General features: G+C 45.9%; 2 protein-coding genes across 5 annotated transcripts; one reads left to right on the forward strand and one right to left on the reverse strand.

Annotated features, from left to right (window-relative positions):
• The first annotated feature begins 4,910 nt into the window (after positions 1-4,910).
• LOC147201401 (amphoterin-induced protein 1-like) lies at positions 4,911-7,495 on the forward strand. Its single transcript, XM_086118062.1, has 2 exons — positions 4,911-5,042; positions 5,970-7,495. Exon 2 carries the CDS (start codon positions 6,008-6,010, stop codon positions 7,493-7,495), a length of 1,488 nt encoding a protein of 495 aa, XP_085974188.1. The 5' UTR covers positions 4,911-5,042; positions 5,970-6,007.
• Positions 7,496-11,465: 3,970 nt separating this feature from the next.
• Positions 11,466-17,570, reverse strand: LOC147201402 (RNA-binding protein 15-like). Of its 4 annotated transcripts, none has more exons than XM_086118262.1 (3): positions 15,001-17,570; positions 13,250-13,971; positions 11,466-12,709 (listed from the first exon to the last, which is right to left on the reverse strand). In XM_086118262.1, coding segments are annotated over exons 1-2 (2,301 nt in total). In that variant the 5' UTR covers positions 17,300-17,570; the 3' UTR covers positions 11,466-12,709; positions 13,250-13,969. The 4 variants fall into 4 exon arrangements, with proteins under 4 accessions (XP_085974388.1, XP_085974387.1, XP_085974385.1 ...); XM_086118261.1 differs by adding an exon at positions 12,784-12,887 and having other exon boundaries at positions 13,250-17,568; XM_086118259.1 differs by having other exon boundaries at positions 13,250-17,568.

A 17,570-nucleotide genomic window follows, 5' to 3' on the forward strand; every position in this document is an offset into this window, starting at 1 on the left:
ACACGCACAAACACGACCGGGAGCCGTGTCACATAATAAAGGCTGTTGAAATGTAAAAATGTGTTGCTGGAGATCGAGTAGAGCAATGTAAGTTGCCTTGGTGACTCTCCAGTGTGAAGGTTTGTAATGCAGCGAAACAGCTGAAAGGGTCACAAATGATACATGTGACGAGTGACGCGCGGTTTATGATTCCCATTAATGTCATGACTTAACTAAACCGGAAAATGGCGTCATTGTATAACATAACGTCACGTAAAATAAGAATATCATTACTGATAACTTGATGCGTATGATAATTGAGCCTTTGTTTCTGCCTAACAGGCTTATTGAATGATCTGTCGATTATCTAATGCTGTTCATTGATTTGTATTATTGTGGTTCTTGTGGTTTAGACTACTTTGCTGAATGTCTTAATTTTTGTATTTTTATCAATCATATTATTATTATTCTCTGAGGTGAGCTTGAGTGACATGAAAGTCACTTAAAAATGAAAACGTAACAAATAAAACAACGAGCTTCCCCAAATACGCCACATGGTGGCAGTGTTTTCTCTATACTGAACGTAAAGCGGCCTACAAACCCGTGATGCAGTTGTGATCGTCAGGGATTAAGACAAAATATGTTCAGTGTCCCATTATTCAAATGAATTTGAGATAACACTGATCAGTTTTGATCGACCCTGTTTGCGCTGCAACAATCGTGGTTTACAGTGGTGTAGAAGTGTACTGCGTCAGTATACAGTATTTTGCAATACACTGCAAAATACTGTCCCTTAAAGTGGTGAGAGAGTGGCAAAAAGATGTTTGACAAGAATAGAGATCTTACAAGTTGTGAGTGATCCTTCCAGAGAGAAGCCCCGACAACACGTTGGATATTACCTTTACCCACTTGGACCGCCTCGTTTATAATTCATGGGAGGAGCGGACATCTGTAGGCGTTATGTCCTTCTGGAAGGCCGCTGACTAAATGAACTCAGTTATGCAGTCGAACACACCAGTACGTCTTCAAATCACAACTGTAGATACAAAATGAAGGGATGACTACTTTTATGCACATATAAACATCAGTCACAGTTCCACAAATAAGCAGAGTCGTATTAGTTTAGGAGTGAGTGTGGAGCCACAATCACTCTCCTGTGTATTGACAACCATTATGCCTTCCATGGGAGTTGGAAGAAAGATCAATGCCCTGATGCTGAATACATTCCATTATTAATGGTAGGAGATGCATCACCTTCCACACACTTGAGTCCATTTGCAACACAACACCTACTGCATGAGAACAGTTAAGATCCTGGATGTAGTCATGCACAACAAATGCAGCACGGATGAAATTAACGTTAACAAGTGTGCGGGTGTAGAGTTAGTCACATTCCGGCTTCACGGGGTTCCACTCTAACAGGGGCAGGAAAACATTTGGACTGAAGGTCCGAAAAAAAAGAGCTTAGTTAAAAATTATATACCGGTACATTTTTTTATTTTAATAATGGAAACATTTTTACTTTGTAAAATGTTATTTATAACTACAATTAATTAAACTATTATTGGGCGGTGGCACGGTGGTCGGCTTGTTAGTCTGCTTCAATATCTCAACATCCTCCAACTGTGTGAAAGACATCTTGATGTTTTAATTTAAAGACTGCCTTGCTGCGTCTTGCTTTCCATCCAATACTCTCATGATGAGACTTTCCCTCCATTCTAATTACTGCGGGCCTTTCGGGGTCGTCAGTCACTCAAGCGGTTAGGCTGTCACATTAACAACCGCTCGGGTTCTGGCTGGCGACAGGCTCAAATATCTCTTTGGTGCTTCTACAGTGGCCTTTGATTTCAACCTTGGTATTGATCATAACACTTTAACAAGCTGAGCAGCATTTCAGTGTCGGCGCCATCAGTGTGTGAGAGATGCTGAGGTGTTAGCGCCTGTCAAGGTCGTGCGTTCACTAGTGTAACCTCCATAATCTAATGAGCTCCAATAGTCAGCCTCCATCCAATAAATTTGCATTCACTCTTAAAGCTTCGGCGTCAATAGAAATCCAGATTGGGTGAAATAGCCAACCCGCCGTTGGGTTCATAGAGGCAAGACCCAGCACCCTAGAGTTAAAGCTACCAAGAAATGGGTTACCACATACTGCACATCCACCGCTTTATCCTCGAAAGGGTCACGGCAGGTGCTGGAGCCTATCCCAGCCGTCTTAAGGCAGGGGACACCCTGAACGGTTGCCAGCTAATCATAGGGCACACAGACACGAACAACCAACCATCCATGCTCACACTCACACCCAGGGACAATTTAAGGGTTAAGATATCCTTCATTTGTCCCACACTGGGGAAATTTACAGCCTCCAGCAGCAAGAATGTGGGTAGAAAGAAGAAAGAAGAAAAAACAAACAAACACCGTTCAATTAAGTGCAATATAAATACAAAAGGGATAACAAAATGGGAAGAAGAAATAAATAAAGTAAAAGGACGAAAAGAGACTCAAACAGGGATATGCGCTGCTGGAGAGGCAGCTTAGAGTGTTCAATCAGCCTGCCATGCAGGTTTTTGGAATGTGGGAGGAAAGCAGAGTACCCGGAAAAAACCCACATAGGCTCGGGGAGAACCTGCAAACTCCACACAAGAAGGTCGGAGCCGGGATCGAACCCACGACCTCTTTACTGTGAGGTCGACGCACTAAGCACTGGGTCACCGGGCCGCCCATGTATAACTTTATTACCAAAGTTTTCTAAGAAGAAGAAGTAGCTTTGTCTTGCGATGGGTTGACACAACAAGTCGCTCGCTCGCATGATGTGTTCGGCACAGGTTTTACACCGGATGCCCTTCACGACACAAGCCACCATTAGTCAGTGTGTCGGTGGGGACCCCTGCACGAGACCATAACGCTGCCATTTTCAATAAGCCCCCTTTAAAACACCTGGAACAGAATACTTCCGAACACGCTGATCCATCCCACACAGCTGCATGCACATCACGTCCGAGCAAAGGCTGCTGCAGTGCACACACACACTCGCCGCGTCCTTCACCCCAGTGGCGAGAGATGCGCCAAGAGGAAGGTCTTCATCATGACACGGACGTCATTGCTTGCAACATAATGGCAGTGCAGCACAATATATGCCTACCCCTGTCCCTGCATGTTTTACTTTTGTTTGTTTTCAAGAAAGCTGCACCAAGTCGTTCAATAATCAATCCCGCCACCTTGCAGAGGTTACGCTCACGGAAAATAGATGACAGAGGGTCCTCGGTTTACAACAGAGTTCTGTTCCTATGGCGTAGTAGTAAACTAAGTAGGTTGGAATTCGTCATATTCCAGAAATTTCCGTGGAAATTTTTCACATAGTCCAAAAATGCATTATTTCTCAATCTTTGTTCATTTATTTATGCCAGGCAGAAAAATGAAATGATCTTCTCCTATACTACCACACATTACGATTTCAGTATGCATTCTTTTTTTTTTTTTGGTGACATTTTTTTCATGGTGGTGAGCAACGAGAGTTTTCTAATGTAAAATATTTGCTTTGGAAAAATAAACATATTTGTCACTCAGCCATTCACTCACTGTCTGCCAAATATTCAAAAGGGTTTTTATATTTTGGATTTATAGTTCAATCATCAGTCTAGTTCAGGGGTCGCCAATGCGCTGCCACGGGCCCAAAGTAAAAATAGCTCACCAGTAATGGGACATTGTGATGTTCTGGGGATAATTCACAGGCAGAGAATCATAGAAATAAAGTGTTCAATAGTGATATTGATCTATTTCACAACTATTGTGAGAAATCAATCATGTGATCAATGTCTTCACATATAGAGTATATATCAATCATGGCATATCAAAATAATCAATGTAATGTACTGTATATATGTCATAAATATTGAACACATGAAGAAACTGCAACACATAGAGGGCCAGCACTGTCCTGGGCTGCTCCCTGGACACTCTGGAGGAGGTGGGCAACAGGAGGATGCTAGCTAAGCTAACAGCTATGATGGACAGACCCTCTCACCCCCTCCAGGCCAACCTGACAGCACTGGGCAGCTCCTTTTGGAGTGATATATTGTGACCTCGTCATATATATATATATATATATATATATATATATATATATATATATATATATATATATATATATATATATATATACATATATATATATACATATATATATATTTGTCTTCTACTTTGCCCCCTTGCGTAATTTTGCTGCTGTAAATTGGGAATTTCTCAATTGTGAGACAAATAATGGTTTTCATTTATCTTATTATATTGTTTCAAGATGCAACAAATGTAGTCATAGTTGATGTCCCTTGATTTTAACCCTTTCACGCGCCTATAATGATAACCTGTAGCCTGTTAAACCGTCCACTGCAGTGACCGCTGTCCCTCAAAAGGGCTAAATATGAATTTGCGGTGCAAGAGGGTAATAGGATGAGCACAAAAATGCGTTTCACTTCCATGGTATACAAACAGGCACTGTACCCAACCGCTACTCAAACAAACGAAAAAAAGCTAGAAGTATACATAGTACAAATGTGTGCGAGAAACACGTTTGAGGTCAAAAATATCAAACTATAAAATGAAAAGAAGTAAACAGCCTTCTAAGTTGTGACTTGTGAGGGCCTATTCGCGCACTGTTCGTCACGACAGGAGCGTCCTCGTCGTTTCTCAACTATTTCAAGTGCAAATCAATTAGGAGGTGCCATGCCTGAGATTGTAAGGTTTTGTCTTGGATCGAGGCGTGCTGTGTGGGGGGAGGGCGGAAGGAAGGAATGAAGGAAGGAAGAGAAAGAAAGCGAGAATTGAGCGGTGACGTGCCGCCCATTGCATCAACTGTATCACATGGTGCCTTCGCTCTTCTGCGATCAAGACTGCGGGCGGGCTGCTTGCGCGGTGCTACTCACTCTTTATGTGATGTACTCGCTGCAGGGGAGGGGGGCAGAAAGAGAGCCACCGGCCGATCCCGTACAGGAGCGGCTCACCGGAGATTGGACCCAAGACAAAAGCCAGGACTTTATTTCGGTCTGCTTGCTGCAAAGAATCAACACATGGTAAAGCCCGCGCATGCGGAACACGTTTTAGCCTTTCTTCTGCCCCCCCCCCCCAAAAACAAACTAAACAAAAAAAAAAATGCCGTTTTTTTGTTCATCCGAGTCGGCAGAACTTTTGGGCTGTGACCTGCAACGCAATGCACCTCCAGATTATGCAGCATACCTGACTGTTTACTGTGCACGTTATCTCCTACGATGGCGGAATATCATGAATTCAATGCAACAGTTTTGATTAAATTAATTTAAAAGACAGGATTTAATTTGTGCACACAGGTTAGGATTTTGGTCCATTTTATACAAGGTTTGAAGGAAAGCTGAAATAAGATGCTTGGGTGCTTATAGCGCGATTTTTTTTTTTTTTTGTGATTGACACAAAATTCTTTTTTTTGTGACTGGGCAGCAACTAGTTATTGGCATGGCTGCCTCACAGACTTTAAATTGTGTACAGATTAGAATGATTGTTTGCGCATGCGATTGGCTCGCGACCGGTGCAGGTTGGACCTCACTTTTCACCCAAAGTTAGCAGAGGTCGATTCCATTGAGGACATGTACAATCGAAAATGAATGGACAAGAGAATAGAATGAACTAGATTAGATGAAAGATATGTTATTCTTTTTATATATGCAGGTTAAAGAGCGTCATGGGTTTTGGTGCCTTCCATTAAAAAAAAAAGCAAATTCTTACAAAGAAACAAAACCTAACAGGGGTGCCACTAGTGTTGCGATAGTGATGGATGCACTTTTGTCTTGAAATGAAATGCGCTTGTCGGTAACTAACATGCCAAAGTGTGGACACGAGCTCTAAATAAGAAGTTAACCCACAGCGGTTACTACAGTGGACATCTTATCATGTTATCGGTTTACAGGATGCATGAAAGGGTTAAACTCAAAATCGTCAGTCAATAATCAACCGGATTATCTCCACAGATCCATGATTCTCATCCGCCGTGAAGACTTCTGAGACAATGGGGAGATTGTACGCACCTAATCGGTCGGTGTTGAGGAGGAGCGTCTTTCTCCTGGTTGGACCTCTGCTTTGGTCACAGCATGCCGGTGGACAGTTCATGGGAGGCCCGCTGGACTGCCAAAAGACGTGCGTGTGCGCCAGCAGCATCATCAGCTGTTCCAAAGGGAATCTTACCAACCCCCCCACCCCTCTTCCGAAGTACACATCGGTGCTGGACCTCAGTTTCAACTCCATCGGCAGACTGCGAGCAGAGTGGACACCCATCGTGCTGAGTCGACTCCACACGCTGCTGCTCAGCCACAACGGGCTCTTCTTCCTGTCCTCGGAGGCGTTTGCGCACGTGACGAGGCTGCGTTACCTGGACTTGTCTTCCAACCGGCTCCGCCAGCTGGATGAGTACATGTTCGGGCCGCTGGAGAACTTGGAGGTACTGCTGCTTTATAAGAACAGCATTTCGCAGATCGATCGCTCCGCCGCTTTCTCGGGGCTGGTCAACCTGCAGAAGCTCTACCTGAGTCACAATTTGATCTCGCGCTTCCCCTTGGAACTGGTGAAGGACCAAAGCCGCATCGAGACGCTCACGCTGCTGGACGTCTCCTACAACCGGATCAAAGCGCTGACGTTTCATGAGCTTCAAGCTCTGCCCGCGTGGATCCAAAACGGTCTGTACTTCCACAACAACCCCCTGCCGTGCAGCTGTGATCTTTTCAACGTGGTTGCGCGCTGGCACCTCAAAGACCTTAGCTCAGCGGTGGACTTTAAGGATGAGCACACTTGCATCCTCGCAGGTCAACCGAAACGAAAAGTGGTCACCCTTGAACTGGATAAAGCTTATTTGAACTGCAGCGAGGTCAAGATAATGGACAGGGAAGCCTACCTGGAGCAGTTTGTGGTGCTGGACTGCGACACCAAGCAGAGAGACATGGTGAAGACCTGGACCCTGCCAGGAAACATCCCGATGTCTCCGGCAAACAAAAGCGCAACAATACTCCCAGATGGAAACCTTCAGCTCGGACCTTTAAAGGAGGATGACTCCGGCGTGTACACCTGCCACGCCACCGCAGACACCCTAAACCAGACACTCTGCTTCACCCTCGTGGTCTTCAACAGCACCACAAATGCCAACTCGGAGAACCTGAAGACGGCGTACACCACGCTCATAGCGTGCCTGATCAGCATCGTGATGGTTTTCGTCTACCTCTACCTCACACCTTGCCGCTGCGCCTGCTGTCCGAGTCAAGATCCGGAGAAGGACGACTCAATGGGCAGCCTCCATTCCTCCACCGTCAGCGACACCCAAAACTACCTAGAGACTGAATCCGAAAAAGGGAACGAGGGTGGCAGGGACTTCACCGACGACACCAAAGACCCGTTGGAGCAGAACGGGAGGTTGAACCCAAAAGGCGAAGAGGAATGGAAGGGGGCAAATAAGAAAAGAAAGGCGTCGATCAGCTCTGTGAGCTCAGACACCCCCATGATGGTGTAAAGGTCGTTTGTGTGTGTGGGGGGGGGGGGGGGGAGTCCAGAAAAACCACTGTGCATGCCTTTGATGCAAGATTCCAAATGACTCAACATGGAAGTGCTTTGACTTCGTTTGTTCAGAGTCCGAGAGTGACGCGACGATACCGTCTATTCCAGTCAATGTGTACAAGCTTCCTACACTGAACTGTTCATGACATCCAGGAAGCTTTCTTTGCTCAGAGGACAGAAATGAGAGGACCTGAAAGGTTCTGGGCATTAATGCCCCAACCCTGAGTAGACCAGACCGCCACAATAACATTGGTGCGGTCAACATACAAGTAGCAATGCTCACACCAAGACGTCGTTAGAGCAGACAACAGATCAGTGAAAACTGACAGTTACAGGTGCAGAGAAATAATGTCCAAAAACATTTCACATATGCCAGAAAAAAAGTTGTAGCATTGAATGAGCTTTTTTTTTTTTGCATTACTTGCACTTGCCACTAGGACCGCACTGAAAAGGAAAAAAAAAAACATTCTGAGAATAAAATAAATATAGCGATGGTGACAGTGGCATGCTCATCTCAGACTGTTGACTTAAGTGTTTAGCCGCTTGTTCATCTTCCTGACAACTACATCATTTAACCATATCACAACTTAGGTACCTTTATTCAGTGTGGCCCATTAATACTCTCATGTAGCATTTCAACCCTGAAGGTGCTTACCATCGACACGTCTAAGCACTAAGAAGACATGCTGAATATGCAGCATCATATTAAAGGTCGAACAATTCTACTAAATGTACAGTATATGTCCTGTTAGAATTACATGTTTTAGTCTGAACAACATACGTCAATATTACAAGACAAAGAGAGAACGTGAATCATGTAACTTAACCAAAGGTCTGTATTACAATCCTGAGAATACCTTACGAGTTTGAGTACAGCCATGAAATGCTATCCACTGAAAAGATGACATCATCAGCTCGCTGTAATGCTGATTTAATGCCCGCGATATTATGCGACCTTGTGGCGAAGGCTAGAGGTTCTACGGCGGCTCGTATAAATAGAAGCAGTGGCAGGGGGAGGGGAGGGGGTGGCAGGCTTGGCAAGGAGCACATCGAATATTTAGGAGGTCACTGGCAATATTCTTGTCGAAGAGGTGTGGTGGTTTAACTCGGGAACATTATTGCTGTTCACTCCCACTGATCACTTCAGACCTACTCCAATGTTCGTTCTCTTCTCTACCTTACAACAGCGGCGTCATCATGGAGGACGATTCCCGTTTACTGCTATTTTACATTAAGGGAAAAAAAAGAACTGGTTTATGTTAACAAAACTACAGTAGCGATGTAAGACTGCAGTTCTGAAAAGTAACATTTGTGTCTTTTGTTTGTGTACTATTTTCATGGACAAAAAGGCATCTTAGTTTATTTAGCTTGAGACCTGAATTAAAAATGTGGTTCCTACTCTTACCGTGTTAAATTTACTAAAATATATCTTGAACAAACATTACGTTGTCATTGAGAATCGGACTCCTTCAACTGAGCAAAACCTCTCTTGAAAATGGTCGCGCATCACTACACGGAATGTCCTTTTCTGTTCCAGTTTGACTGTGCCGCAGTGTATGAAGCAAAGTCCATTTAAATGTTATAAGCTTGATGTATGAAAAACCCAATAAACACCTTTCAGAGTCAAGTCCACTTTGAGGTCCAATATGTCTGACCTCTAAAGGTAATAGCATTATATGGACTAAGATATTGGGACTTCTGGTGCTACGGGAATTGAAAATGGAGGAAAAATCAGAAGTTGTTCACCTCCTCGCAACTATGAGGTGTCTGAAAGTTAATATTTCAGATCCAAACTACAGTTTTTTTCCCCTTCGGTGTAATCCCCCTTCCGGTCGACCCCACTTTTCTGGCCTTCTCTGGCATGCCTTCAAGTACTCCTGGAAGTACTCTTCCAGGTATCCTCTGCAGCTCTGTCGGCCATCTTGATGTTGTCCACGTCTTCAAAACGGGTGCCCTCAATGATCCCCTGGGCCTTCGGCAAGAGGAAAACGCAAATCGTACAGAAGCAGGTCGTGTAAGTCGAAAGGTTGCTCCAGCACAGCAATGTTATTCTTGGCCAGGAAATGTCAGATGCTTAGGCACAGTGTGAGCAAGCGTGTTGTCATGTTGAGACAGCTGTGAGTTGTCCTGGCACAACCCTTGCCTCTTCTCGTGCACCGATCAAAGCAAAGGCCGCTCCGTCTGTTTGAAATTTGAAATATATCTTTCGTGACACCGATCCTGGAACTTTCCCGGCAAAGAACTTCAAAACAACACAGCATGTTTCACAGCAAAGCTGACCTGACGTGTGTGTATTTCAGACTTCAATCTGCTAAGTGGCATAGACGCCTGTTGGCTCATGTTACTGTATTACACTAATCCAGTCTGTCTTGATTACTTAAGAGTGAAACAGGAGAGCCTGCAGATGGCTGGAGCGCAAAAAAATACTCTTGTATCCTTCTGTCCGTGTTCTACTGGATATGCTTCCTCATTTATTCTTATTTGAAAGCGCAAATCTTTTCTCCGGTAGCACTCTCATACCCTCTCCTCTTGGGGTCTTTTGTTTTGCACTGCTAAACCATTACCATTATAGTAGGCCGGTGCGACAGATTTTCACCAGCCATCCCTGAGGGTGAAACCTCACCAGGTGCTGGATTCATGATTGAAGCGGTCCGTCTTTGGTGCACTCTCATGTTACCATGTTTACCAACAATGGAGGGAACGCACAGTCGCTGTGTGGACTATACACTCCACTGTCCGGAGAGAGCAGTGCAGCGACTCACCACTCGTTCCACCGACTGGCATTTTGTACTGACTGAGATCATTCAGATCAGTCAAAAATGAGCAATCCCACGGATATGAACTCAGATTATTAATAGAAATACGTGCAAAAGGGGCCCGGGATTGGATACAGCGTCAAACTAACATGCGTTGTCATTGAATAATGGAAGCTTAGTTCTAGTTGAAAGTGCAGAGATTTCAATGAGATGACTCACGCTGGCTCTAAGCCCCTTTTGAGACTGTCACATGAAAGGTACATTGAATGGTACATGCAATGCTTGCTGCGGAGTGTGCTGCCGCTTAGCGGGCATCCCTTTTAACTGCACCCAAAGTCCCTCGCTGCGAGATTTTGGGACTCGACGTTTTTGGTGTGAATTTCAGATTCAGCGATTTATTCGATTCGAAATGGCGGACAGAGAGCGAGGCTGCACTAAATACCATGACGACGAATCAAATATTTTGAGAATATGTCTCTTCTAACTCAACCTAAAAAGGAGTTTGTTTGGACTGGAGACTGAAGTGGAAAGTAAACTGCAGCGCTTAGATAAAGAAAGGTCAGCAAACATCCTCGTATGCTCTTTGGTCACGGGATCAAACATGTTTTTTGTTTTTTTTTTGTCTCAACTGCATCCATTTTGTGAACATTTTACACTGCTCAGGGTCACGGAGCGCTGCACCACATCCAAGCCGATTTGATTGGTTGCCAAGGAATCACAACCCACATAGTCAGAGATAAGTAGAACAATTCACATTCAGATTTGCAAGGTCACTGCAAAGAAACTAAAACCACACTGTCTGCACTCAAGTCAGACAAATTAACCATGACACCATCAGTGACCATCTGAGGAATATCAGGTGTGGAGAAGCATTATTTGCTGTTTGCAAGTCTAATGGTGGGGTTCTTTTGCCTGACCGAAGGTTAGACAGATTGGAATCGGTTTCCACACTGTAAGAGTGTGAAGATTTGTCTGTTGCTATATGTCAATGAGTACACTACAGTCCATGGTGTATTGTTCCTTGGGCCTGAAGTCATCTGTGAGGGTCTACAGCTCACTTGCGCCCTCAACAGGATAAGCAGTGTAAAAAAATGGAGGGATCTTAACATCCACCACCACATTTTGTGAAAGTTTTACCCCCCGCCCCGCAAAAAAAAACAAACAAACAGAAAACTGAAACAACCGACTTTATTCAGAATATCAAATGATCAACATTTAAGAAACAAACGCGAGACAGTAATTTATACACTGAAGTAGCACGTGACGGCATGGCATTGCTGTCATTGAGTGTTCAACGGTACAGAGTAAAGCTACCTCTACCTTTGATCAGAAAAAAGTCATTGAACACACTGACAAAAACCTGTCAACAAGGAGCTTTCTTTCTGACACAGATGATGATTCGCCAATGTAGCAATCTGCTGCAGTATTGCCAAGGACTGACTCGATGCCTTTTTACCCTTTTAGTATTGGTGGCTGGTATCAGCATCATGCATGAGTACCCAATACCTTTAAATCAGGTCGGTATTGGCCTTATACAGATACCTTGTATCGGTACTCACCCAACACTAATTTTCATGATGTGCTCATCACCTGATTTGCTCACTCAAACAAAATTGACCTCCAGAATGAGATGCTTAAACTATCAATCCATTGAAGCTTATGCAAGTCCACATGAATAAAATAAAATGATTTAGTATTGAGAGCCCATCTCTACAATCTAATTCGATTCAATACAGGAGCTCTAGCAGGCACTTCAAATATGTTACAATCGCTACACGATGACAAGTCAAATAACTGCACGACGAACAGCTCTCCTTATGGGTTACTGTATTTGCTACACTGCAAACTGGGATAATAATAAACACAAGGGTAAATTAATCATCATCCAAAACAACACATCACTATCCTTGGCAAAAGAGAATTGGAGATGCAGGTCTTTTAGTTGGATATTAGATCGTAATATCATCCATCACAAAAACCACAGGATGCTTCATCATCAAGAATTAAACTGTTAGGCCCGCCTCACGACAGGCCACAAGTTTGAATGAGTGGCCTCCCGTTGACCTCCGGTTTTGCAGTTTCTCTGCGATTCAAATATAATACAATATACTGTATGTGACGCCTCAAAACCAGATACGAGATCGCGGGGGGGTTCGTTACAGGGCGCCGGTCATTTCGTTGTGCGGCGGGCCTTACGTCTATCCATGACATTGAACTCCACTTACCTTTCAGTGGACTGCTGATGTCATCTCATCAGTTCATCTTCATCATCTGTGCGCCCACACCAACACTAAAAAGGGATGAAGGGCAACAAGCAAGGTAGCGGTTGACCTACCACTGCTAACATCTTCGTTCCACCAGAGGTCTGAACAGTCCATCTGCAGCTTTTGTAGAGTGGCTGATGCACATGTTCACTGTGTAGAGGAGAATCAGCATTTCAACTTCGCAAAGGCAGCGACTAATCCATGGTAGTTGGTCAAACACTCACAGTTTATCTCTGTTGTATGTGACCAAGAGATAACAGTTGTTACATTTCATCTTGCTCCACTAGATCAAGTTTGGATGATTTTACGTGTCAACACACAATGGGCCCTGTTAGGCATACGAGTCAGTACAAAGAAATGGGTACATTTTAAAAACCTCGTTGTGCATAACAATGCTCAGTTATGCAAAATGATTAACAACGCGATACCCCCCCCCCACAAACTACAATCAAAGTAATAATGACACTATGAAATGACTGTTCAAAAATACTGAGCATTAACGGACAGTGAATGTATGTAGAATGTATTATTTGGGGGCGGGGGGTTCTTTTGTCTTCGTTAATTGTCAAGTCTTCCAGATCACGTTAATCTGAAAAGGTAGAATTGGGTCAACTGGATCCTAATCTTATAAAAACATTCAAAAGGACTTTGGCAATTGTGCTAATGATGCTTTGTGTTTTGCATGCTCACCTGTGGAGCAGAAGTGGATGCGTCCAAATCACGGCGCCAGGAATTCTTGTGTCCCCTTGAAGTCAGTCTGGTCCCACGTGTTGGAAGATGATCACGAGCAATGTCTGACATCCTGCTCTTGAGCCTTATTCAATGTCATTAAACTACTTTGTAAAAAGGAAATTACATATATCACCACCTCGGGAATAAAGATGGGCATCTCATATGCATGAATGTTTTTTTGTTTTTTTTTGGGGTGTTCCATTCCAGTTAATGTCAGATAAAGGCGGCGCCGCTCTCTGACGTAGACAAGTGTGGCCCTCGCACGAGGTTCTCCAAGCGAGAATACGACAATGCGAACAAAACATGCCTCCGTGTCGACCTGGGGCAACCGCACCAGTGGTCCAGATGAGACCCGAGGCCTACAAAAAGGCCATGCAGATGGACTGGAAACCAGATTGAAAAGAGGTCAATCAATTGTAATCAACACACTGATTCGTGTGGTTCTTTTTCCTGGGAAGTCAACGCTTCCTTCTCCTGGTCGCCGGGAAGCTTCCCACTGTCAGAGCCCCCCGTGAGACTTTCGAGTTTGGATAGACAAATCCGAGAACAGAAAAGGTCACAAAGGTAGTCTTTCCTTGAGGTTCCCACGAATGAGCAAATTTATTGAGACACAATCTGCGAAGTGCACTTTGTTTACTCCCCACGAGCACGGCCGCTCTCCGTGTGCGTGTCCAGATATCCTGAGTACACAGCACACACGTTCCATTTGAAAACAATAAAAGGAGACATGGCGAGCAACAATGAGAAGTCCCATTTAGAGGGAGGAGAGCTAGCTGAGCGCTTCCTCCCCGTTCTGATTATAATTGATCCAGAGTCCGTTCCAGCCAACAAGCAATATTATTTCAATCACACACTCCCGATACATTTGTTTTGTTTTTTAAACCCGATACACTTTGTTGCTGATTACACCAAAAAAAAAAAAAAAGACAATATTCGACATGATTAAATTGGTTATTTCATGTGTTTCTAGGTAGTTCTAGCTCAACAAATGTAAAGATATTCTGACACGGTGCACAACTGAAAATATTTTCACACTACTACTCACTGTTGACTTTCAACGTGAAATGTTGAATGTTACGGAGGACAACATTTGTCAATTAGGCAATAATGAAAGTAAATTATTGGATAACAGTTTACAAATATGCTACGTCACAATTTCTAGCAAAAAATAAAAAATAAATTGAAGCATTCCTGCAATTCTCTACTAAAGGATTGGCTACTTGTTGCACACGCTATTTACTGTGATGTGTCTTAGAAGGGAGCCAAGGCATCAAAAGTTAACACTCACTATGTATTGTCACATTTTTTGTGGGGATCCACATATCGGGTTGACTTAAACAAAAACAACATTAAGACTTGCTCTTTAGGATTCACCCCCAAAATCTATGTACTTGAGTTAGATTTGTCACAAAGTAAAAATGAACATTTTTACCATGTTTCTGTTTAAACGGCCTTCAGTGCAGATGGCAGCATCAATCAAAAATAGTTTCAATTCAAAGTGACTTGTAGCTGTTAATAAAATTTTGAGTGAAACACAGTTTAGGTAACCCCATCTACAAAGCGCACTCGACAGCTCACATGAAGCTGCAGTTGGGTTTTTTTTCTCCCCCCTCATGATGTCCCTCTAATAATGACCATCACCATGTAGTCATCATCTGATTTAGCAAAAGCTTTTGCGGACTCATCCATAAACTGCATAGAGAACTCACATGGAGGGAAAGCATGAAGCACGCCGCTGTGCTCCTTGTTGCGAGTACCCCCCACGGGGAGGCTGACGATGCCGGCAGCTTCCTTCTGCTTCAGGTAGGACACCAGATTCTTCAGCGGACGCTCCGTGGAGTCTTTGCCGTCTGGAACAGTGCCGTCCTCGGATTTCCCGGGCATGGCGAGGAGGACGGAGTAGCCGTTCGATCCGGCGGCCTTGATGCGGCGGGAGACCTCCTCCAGCTTGGGCTGGTCCATCCGCAGACGTTGGCTGATTTTCAGCTTTGTCGCTTGGCTACCTTTGGGGCCGTCCAGGAGCAGGCGAGAGACCACCGCTGCGTCGCCGTCAAGAAGGTGCAACACTGTGGGGAAGCAGCTGTTCTTCAGGAGGAGGACACCTCGCCACACCTGACTCAGCCGCTGGCCGGACAGACGCTCCAAGGCGTCCTCCTTCCCGGCCGGGCTTTTGAGCTTGTCGCCGGGTTTGCGTTTGCGCTCTTTCTCGGAGCATGAGGCGGCTGCGGTCGGGCTTCTTCTTCTCTTGTCCTGACTGTTTGGGCGCCCTCTTGTTGGGGAGGCCCGACCAGGGCGAGGCACACGTTCGCCATCACTATCGGCACCTCCATCTGCGGGGCTGCGTTCGGCGGGGCTGCTGACATGCGGCGCGCCATTGTTTTCAGGCGAGCGATCGGGGCGCCACGCGTTCTCCAAGTCTCGTCTCCGCCGACTTGCGTCTCCTCTTTGCAACTCCCACTCACGGTCCACCGGCCAGTGCTCACCGGAACGTCTGTCCAGGTTAGCAACAGGCAGGAAACCAGACCCTCGCATCCTGTCATGGACACCCAAGCCGGACCACTCGGCGGGAGAGGTTAGAATCCGCTCTCGGAAACGAGGGGGCTGCAGCAGTGGCGAACGATCTCTGATGGAGTCTGCGAAGCGGTGATGGAACGGTGGAGGGACCAAGTCAAAGTGTTGGAGTGGGAGCGGGGGCTGAGTGAACTGCTGCTGCTGCTTGTAGTGGTGCTCAGTGTCAGCAAAGTCCACCCGGATTCTCCTATCAGGACCGCCGAGTGGAAAGCCTCGCATGTTCGTGCACGCGGCCTGAGCGGCATCCATGCTCTCGTATTGAACGTATGCCCATGCTTCGCCTTTCCGGTAGTCTATAGTCCTGATGGTGCCAAAGCGGTCAAACTCTTTGGCCAGGGCGGCGAGGGAAGTCCACGAGCCAAGGCCTCCCACCCACAGCCTGGTAGTGGGTGTCGGTTTGCCGTATCCAATTTTAACCTGGTTGTGGCCCAGCAATTTCCCCGACATGGCCACTTTAGCTCGATGGGCCATGTCGAGATTTTCAAACTTGACAAATCCGAAAGTGGTGCTCTGGCCGCGCACTGCTCGTTTAATGTCCACTACGGTTATAACTCCAAAGCGGTCAAATGCTCGCCGCAGGTCATTCTCAGTCAGGCCTACGTCCAGGTTGCCGAGAAACAACGTCCTGTTTGCCCTCTGGTCGTCATCGGACAAGTTGTCGTTGTGAAATTCTGGAAGGAATGCTGCGTGATTCCTGCCGTCGTAGAGGGAATAATAGGCATCTCTTTCCACATCTGTGAGGTGAGGCAGGGGAGGAGGGGGGAGGGGGCCCAGCGCCATTTGCTGCAACCGGAAGTCTCTGTAGCCCAAACCAGTGGGGGAGAGCTGTCTCTGGGGGAGAACGTGTCTGTGTCCAAGTGGGAAACTGTCTTTAGAAAGCGGGGAGCGGCTCCTGCGCCGATTCATGTACACCACATCAACTTTGAGGGGCCGATCGAAGAGCACCAGTCGGCCGCGAGCATGCTTGGCCGCTCGGGCGTCGTCGGGCTTCCGGAAATTGACGAACGCTACCCTCTCGTCGTTTTCTCGACTCATTTTTACACTCACGTTTCCAAATTTCTTGAACTCGTGAAACAGCCCGTCTTCTATGTCTTCGTCGCTCAGCTGCGAGCCCAGCTCACTAATTTTAAGAGTCTTGTACTCACTTTCAGGGGACCGCGGGTCGCTGCGCGAAGCGAGGACCGCGCCACCGTGCGTTCCTGGCAGTGCTCCGTAGCTGTAACCATTACCGACCCGAATGTCCGAAAAATTGTCTCTTTTGTCACCGGGTAAGCTTCTCCTGGACGAGGCGCCGCAGGGTACGTAGCTGTTGCCGTTGTTGCTGGCGACGCCGAGCAGCTCTCCGCTCCTCCTGCTAGCGAGACTCCCTCTTCGCTCTTTGCCGTCATCTGGCACCCGTGAGCGTTTCCTCGCAGGCGAGCGGTCTTTCTCCTTCATTTCCAAACGCCAGTATACGAGGTGAAACACAAAATGGCGTCTTACTTCCAGAAATCAAACGAAACCTTCCCAACTCGAAACTAGGCCGAAGGAGACTCCTCACTCGAGATACACGAGCGCCATGTTGGAATACTCCACTACTGTACCGGAAGTAACGTCTGTCTGTCTGCGGAGCGTTATGATTGGCTCGATGGGGACGTCGCTCAAAATAACAACGAGTGCGCCAGCCTATCACAAACAAGGGTGCGGCTCCGATGTAGCCCCGAAAGGA

The sequence above is a fragment of the Hippocampus guttulatus genome, chromosome 8 (genome assembly GCF_054856545.1).
Source record: "Hippocampus guttulatus isolate MCC_2025c chromosome 8, RoL_Hgut_1.0, whole genome shotgun sequence".
Taxonomy (NCBI): Eukaryota; Metazoa; Chordata; class Actinopteri; order Syngnathiformes; family Syngnathidae; genus Hippocampus; species Hippocampus guttulatus.